This window comes from Anarrhichthys ocellatus, unplaced genomic scaffold, assembly GCF_004355925.1.
Source record: "Anarrhichthys ocellatus isolate YVR2014 unplaced genomic scaffold, GSC_Weel_1.0 scaffold1836, whole genome shotgun sequence".
NCBI classification, from domain to species: domain Eukaryota; kingdom Metazoa; phylum Chordata; class Actinopteri; order Perciformes; family Anarhichadidae; genus Anarrhichthys; species Anarrhichthys ocellatus.
This window is the reverse complement of record NW_022281810.1, coordinates 1,111-8,171: the sequence shown is the minus strand read 5'-3', so window position 1 is coordinate 8,171 and position 7,061 is coordinate 1,111. Positions and strand designations below refer to the sequence as shown.

At 42.8% G+C, this 7,061-nt stretch overlaps 1 protein-coding gene across 3 annotated transcripts; it reads left to right on the top strand.

The window, feature by feature from the left end:
- The first annotated feature begins 250 nt into the window (after nucleotides 1–250).
- On the top strand, nucleotides 251–7,055 carry LOC116377908 (stathmin-4-like). 3 transcript variants are annotated; one of them, XM_031839672.1, is made up of 8 exons: nucleotides 251–475; nucleotides 2,447–2,646; nucleotides 3,648–3,707; nucleotides 3,841–3,936; nucleotides 4,182–4,390; nucleotides 5,163–5,327; nucleotides 5,446–5,463; nucleotides 6,667–7,055. In XM_031839672.1, the coding sequence occupies exons 3-8, from the start codon at nucleotides 3,695–3,697 to the stop codon at nucleotides 6,673–6,675; spliced, it is 510 nt and encodes a 169-aa protein (XP_031695532.1). In that variant the 5' UTR covers nucleotides 251–475; nucleotides 2,447–2,646; nucleotides 3,648–3,694; the 3' UTR covers nucleotides 6,676–7,055. The 3 variants fall into 3 exon arrangements, with proteins under 3 accessions (XP_031695532.1, XP_031695529.1, XP_031695528.1); XM_031839669.1 differs by having other exon boundaries at nucleotides 2,322–2,646; XM_031839668.1 differs by having other exon boundaries at nucleotides 251–2,646.
- The last annotated feature ends 6 nt before the right edge of the window (nucleotides 7,056–7,061 follow it).

Sequence of the window (7,061 nt, the reverse complement as noted above, 5' to 3'; positions counted from 1 at the left end):
ACACACACACACACACACACACACACACACACACACACACACACACAGTGTGGCTCTGAGAGCTCTCAGCTGATTGGCTGAAGATGACATCACCAGTTGGGATGTGGAGGAGGTTTCTCTCTCCTTGTTGCTGCAGCCTCTCGCTCACCTAGCCTCCTCCACACACACACACACACACACACTCTCACACGCACACAAAAACACTCTCTCACACACACACTCTCACACACACACACACACACACAAAAAAACACTCACACACACACTGCAGCTGCATTACATCATCTGGTTCAGTGTGAGGAGGAGAGGAGGAATAGTGTGTGAGGACACTGTGTTCTGCCGTGGTGCCTGATGGGAACTGTAGTCCCCTGCTGGCTGTCAGTCGTGTTGGAGTCGGAGGTCACATGACGAATCGTCCGTTAATCAGCTTCCAGCTGCAGCAGTTGCGATGTCACACCTTCCCTTCAGTTTACAGGTTGAGTTTTATTTTTTTAATCTTCATAATTTGTTTATGTGTTCGCTGATGACGCCGTCCTGTCGGCTCTGTTAGCACCATTAGCTGCTAGCCGCTGATGATTCCGTCGCCATGTTGAGAACCGTGTGGAGACAACAGAAATGCTGTGAACTTGACAAAAGTCTTATTTTTTTTGGCGATCGGTTGCCAGAATTCTTGACTCCAGAGTTTTCCGTCACTTAATTTTGATGAACTTTCAGAGAACGTGTGCAAATATAAACTCTAACGGGATCCACTTAAATGGACATAATCAAGTTGAGACCTTCAGAATAAAAGCAGTGAACTCTTACTTACTCTTACTTCTCTGATCAAAGCTTTTTGAATTCTTATCAACATAAAAACGTGTGTTTGGTTCTGATGAGTCTGAATGAGGAGCGACGGTTTGGCTTTGAACCAGAGCGACAGACGGAGGCGTTAATACTCAGATACAGTCGGGATGACTAACGGCTCGCTGGCAGCTTTTAAATTTAGAGCTGACATTTTCCTCAGAAGTGCATCGATCCAGAACCAGAGCCAACCAGATCCAAGTATTATTACAGTACTACTGCTGTATTATTAGGGTACTACTGCAGTATTATCCGGGTACTAGTGCAGTATTATTACGGTACTACTGCAGTATTATTCGGGTACTACCGCAGTATTAATACGGTACTACTGCAGTATTAATACGGTACTACTGCAGTATTATTCGGGTACTACTGCAGTATTATTCGGGTACTACCGCAGTATTAATACGGTACTACTGCAGTATTAATACGGTACTACTGCAGTATTATTCGGGTACTACTGCAGTATTGATACGGTACTACTGCAGTATTAATACGGTACTACTGCAGTATTATTCGGGTACTACTGCAGTATTAATACGGTACTACTGCAGTATTAATACGGTACTACTGCAGTATTATTCGGGTACTACTGTAGTATTAATACGGTACTACTGCAGTATTATTCGGGTACTACCGCAGTATTATTACGGTACTACAGAAGTATTAATACACTGCAGTATTAATACGGTACTACTGCAGTATTATTCGGGTACTACCGCAGTATTAATACGGTAGTACTGAAGTATTAATACGGTACTACTGCAGTATTAATACGGTACTACTGCAGTATTATTCGGGTACTACCGCAGTATTATTACAGTACTACTGAAGTATTAATACACTGCAGTATTAATACGGTACTACTGCAGTATTAATACAGTACTACTGCAGTATTATTCGGGTACTACCGCAGTATTATTATGGTACTACTGCAGTATTATTAGGGTACTACCGCAGTATTATTAGGGTACTACTGCAGTATTATTCTGGTACTACTGCAGTATTATTAGGGTACTACCGCAGTATTATTAGGGTACTACTGCAGTATTATTCTGGTACTACTGCAGTATTATTCGGGTACTACCGCAGTATTATTAGGGGACTACTGCAGTATTATTCGGGTACTACTGCAGTATTATTCGGGTACTACCGCAGTATTATTAGGGGACTACTGCAGTATTATTCAGGGACTACTGCAGTATTATTCGGGTACTACCGCAGTATTATTCGGGTACTACTGCAGTATTATTCGGGTACTACCGCAGTATTATTACGGTACTACTGCAGTATTAATACGGTACTACTATAGTATCATTCCATCAGATGGAGATGTTCTGTGTTCCGCCGTATTTCCGATTAAAGTTATGTGAATTTGAACAGAATTAAACGGTCGTAAAGCAAAAGTTCTTCACTTTAAAAAAGCTTTTTTATTTATTTTCTGGATGAGTTCAGTAGTCACACTTTGTATCTCCTGGTAGAAGACGTGATGTCATGAGTCAGACGGGATCGATCAGCTGATCGGTGACTGATGAACTTCTCGTATTGATCTCGATGAAAAACAGAATTCTCCAGTAAAACCGTGATGAAGAGCTTTCTGTCACAGATCAGGAGGATTCCTCTGAAATCAAACCTCCACTCCTCCTCCTCCTCCTCCTGCCGCCTCTGGACCAATCACAGCCCAGCATCCCCGCCGGCCAATGGGATGGCTGGTTGGTGATGTCATGCAGCAGACTGCTGTGTGGTGCTGATGCTGCTGAGCTGCAGATCTTCACTCTGAGCAGAGAGACTGAGCATCACTGCAGGGTGAGTACTCGCATATTTATGTTGAATATGTCTTCATGTGTTTGTGAACATTTCATCATGTTTCTGAGCGTTCTGCACGTTTCTGCAGCCTCTTTTAAACCAAACACGTGAACAAAGGAAAGCAGGTCCATTCATTCCTTTATTCAGCTGCAGATCATTTGAATCTTTTTGAATCTTTTGTTTTTTTTGTCTCTTTTGCTTCTTTTTCTTTCCTGCATCTTTTATTTTGTTGTTGTTTGTCTTCTCTTTATAATCAGTTCAGTGTTTGAGCTGCGTGCTCAACTCTGCAGAAGGTGATGACATCATCGCTTAGTGGCTACACACACACACACATTGGGATCGACCCTTTAGGCGGCAAACAGCATCTAGGAATAATATCTGTTCCTCTGAAGTGAAGATTTACTTTCTGCTTGTTTGTGATCTGAATCTCTTTGTGTTTCTTGTTCAGACTGAAGAAGCTACAAAGATGCTTGAAAGATGAATGCTAGACAGAAAGTGTTTGTGTTTCTATGAATGTGGAACTTTTCATGCACCAGATGAGTTTGCAGAATGAAGGTTGATGAACTTCTGGCTCAGAGTGTTTGTGCAGCAGCTGGATGATCAATAACATGATAATCTCCTGCTCATGAAAGAGAACAAACACGAAGACTTTCAATCAAAATGAGATTCAGCTTCGTAGAGATGTGAATAAACATCAGAGTGGAACCAACAAAACTGAATGAATGTATTTTATTAGCAGTTTTCAACATTGAGAAACACCACAGGATGCAAAATCTACCAAATGAGACTTTATTGCAGAATTCCCAGGTTACTTAAACTCCACAAGGTTCCGATCAGCTCCTCCTCTTTATTTCACCTTCTGTTTGTTTCTCCTGAAACCTTTCATATGTTCTTCTTCTCTTTAGTTCCTTGACTTTCTGTGTTGGGCTCTGGTTGCTGCTCAAGCTGTTAGATTGTGTGACTCTCTGGACTAACTGAATGTGACTCGTGTGTCTCCGCAGGAACCCTCTACCTCACCACAGTGTCTTTGACAGGAACCAGCAGCAGCATGACTCTAGCAGGTAAAACCTCAGCTGTTAGACTCACTTTAGCCTCACGATGGTTCTTGGTTCTATGACGTGTTCTACATTCCTGTAAATCGATACAGACCTGTTGCTCAGCTTTTCTTCTCTTCTCTCTCCCTGAATGTTCCAGCGTACAGAGAGAAGATACGAGAGCTCCCCCTGGTGTCTCTCTTCTGCTCCTGCATCCTCCCACAACCCAGAAGCCCCACAGCCGAGAAAGAGGAAGGTCAGCAACCGTCTTTACTCCTAACATCAATCAACCGCTGTGTTACAGAACCATGCAGTTAGTTCCATCTGTGGTTCTCCTGCTACCACAAGTGACATGTCAGTCAAAAACCAAGATGTCATGATTATCTTGGGTTTAGGTTTGCTGTCAACACACCAGGAACCGGAAACATAGTGAACATAGAGAGATAAAGCCCACATTATTGATTATTGTCATTTCACGGTCCTGGTGGTCTTTTTTTGCAGCCGGCGTGGTGGACCTGAACCTGTGCAACATCCGGCACATGGAGGTGATCGAGCTGAGCAAGCGGACGAGTGGCCAGGCCTTCGAGGTCATCCTGAAGCCGCCCACCTTCGACGGCGGCCCCGAGCTCCGGGCGACCACGCCGCCTCGCCAGAAGCCCTCTCTGGAGGAGATCCAGAAGAAGCTGGACGCTGCTCAGGAGAGGAGGAAGGTGTGTGAATATAAAACATGATTCCTAATTGTTATTGTGAGGCCACACTAGTTCTCACTACCAAAACAAGACGAACGTGGGGCTGTACTGAGGCCCAGCAGAGCTCTGGGCTAAATGCTAACATCAGCATGCTAACATGCTGACAATGATAATGCTAACATGCTTTTCAGCAACTCTACTTTCTTAGTTAAGCATTTTAACATGCTAATGTTAGCTTATTAGCACTACACACGAAGAACAGCCAAGGCTAAATGGGAATCTCAATAGTTTTGCAGGTATTTGGTCATTAAAAAAGAGTACAAAGTACAAAGTGACTGCAATTCATTCTGAGGGGAACATGAATGTCTCAAACTTATTTTAACAACAATTCATTCAATGGTTGTTGTGATGTTTCAATCTGGAACCAAAGTGGTGGACCAGGAAAAAAAAGCAGTGGCCCTACAGTCGATCCCTGAGGAACCCCACAAGTTATTTTAACCGTGTTTCTCCACATTTTTGGAGGGATTCAAGAAACCGAGAACATTATGGCCACAGCACTCGCTTTTAAACATGTTTCTGATCGCCAGTATCAAGTCTGTGAACCAGTTTGTTGGAGGTCTTCTGATCATTGATCCTTCAAAATTGACCAAAGACGGAGCACTTGCGTACGACATCTTAGAAATGATGCTTCCAGAAAATAGTAGAAGAAACAGGGAGCTGGCCTTTCTTCTGTAAAATCTGATAAAAAATGACCGGGATTCTGTTGTAAAAGCAAAATTCTGTCTCCCTCTAGTGTCAGGAGGCGGAGCTTCTGAAGCACCTGGCTGAGAGGAGGGAGCACGAGCGAGAAGTCGCTCAGAAAGCTCTGACCAAAGAGCGCCAGGAGCACCGCGCCGACGCCGACAAAGAGCAGCGGCAGATGCACCTGAACGCCTCACAGGAGCGACTGCACGTGGAGGTGAGGACGAAGGATTTTATATCGTCATGTTTCTTACTCTCATTTAACCGACTCCATTTAAATATTCTATGTGGTGGGAATGAATCACTGAAGGGAGTTTTGTGTTTGTGTCTTTCAGGACAAGCACAGTGTGGAGGTGAGGAGGAGCTGGAGGAGGAGGAGGAGGAGGGGATTCTGGGTAGCCACACTGAGACCAAATATGAAGACAGTGGTGCCATGAAAATTATAAAATAATATTAAATGGGAAAGCGCTCTTAAAGTAATAGTTTGACATTTTGGGACTTTGGTTACAGAGAGATCAATAGCAAACTCATGTCTGTGTGTTAAGTACAGAGATGGACGAGGTTAGCTTAGCTTAGCATAAAGGCAGCTTTGTCAAGATTTAACAAACAAGATACAACATGCTAATCAGAGAGCTCTGGAGTTGTCGGTAGGCAACTTTGGACAGAGCTAGGCTAGCTGTTTCCCCCTGCAACCAATCTTTATGCTAAGCTAAGCTAACCCTCGTCATGACACCGGCTCTGTATTGCACACAAACTCTTGAGGTTTTTTTAACCTTTGCTAAAAGAACGATTGCTGAATATTTCACGCTGACTTTTGAGAAAATGTGTATAAAATGATATGCGAGACATTTGTTGAGATGAGATTTGCTGTCTGTGTTGTTGTTTGGTTCTGAACCCAGAAGCATGTCGTCAGTCTGAGAACCAGAATCTTCTGGAGATGTTTCTAGTCTGAAGAACCACATGTTTCTCACATCCTGAATCTTTAGTTGAAGAAATAGTTTTTAATTACTTAATTGATAATTGTTAAATGTTCAGATTGATACCACTCTGTTGTCTATAGATAGAAAAGTAACCTTAGCTTAGCATAAAGACCAAAAAACAGCTAGTCTGGTTCTGTCCAAAGGTAACCAAAGTACCTCTGAAGTTCACTGATTTAAATGTAATATCTTGTTTGTTTAATCCATTTTAAAACTACAGTGTAACAACGACGTCTGATTGGCTGTAGATTCATATTCACAAAATGTTTTTTCTCATGTAACCAAAGTCAGCAAAAAAAGCATATTTCCCAAAATGTCAAATGGGTCCTTTAAATTTGTAGATCAAAGTGTTTTGGAACAACTTCTCCAAACTGCAGCCCGCTTTCTATCGTCTGAAACATCATTGGATGCTGTAGCTTTAAGAAGTCCTTCATTGGAACTAAACGGCTCAAACCGGGAAACATAAAGTGCATTTTGCTTTTATTTCTATTGAGTGTAAACATGATAGTTGCATCAAAAATGTTGAATTCTCCGTGTGTTAGTGATGTGCTAACTCCTCCCCCTTTATTCTGCCTCCAGGTGTCCTGATGGCCTGATCACAACACAAGCTGAACTTTCTTTGGAAGCCATTTTGGAGGACTAACGAGCTCAAAGGATTGAGATCCCCGACACGCCTCCGACTGGGAGACTGACAGGAAGAGACTCTGAAAAGAGTGAGAGAAGAAGAAGGAGGAGAAGAGTGAGGAGGACTGAGGGCGAGTCCGACTACTCGACCTCCTCTTTTACAACCAGGTCTCTTTTTAACGAGATAAACTCTTAATAACAAGAAAAAAGACTTCCGAAGGATGCTGCGTATTCATCATTAGATGGTTCACAGCGTTTTTTACTGTGCTTTGTTGCCATGCCAACAGTGCCAATGTCTTCGTTTGTGTGTGTGTGTGTGTGTGTGTGTGTGTGTGTGTGTGTGTGTGTGT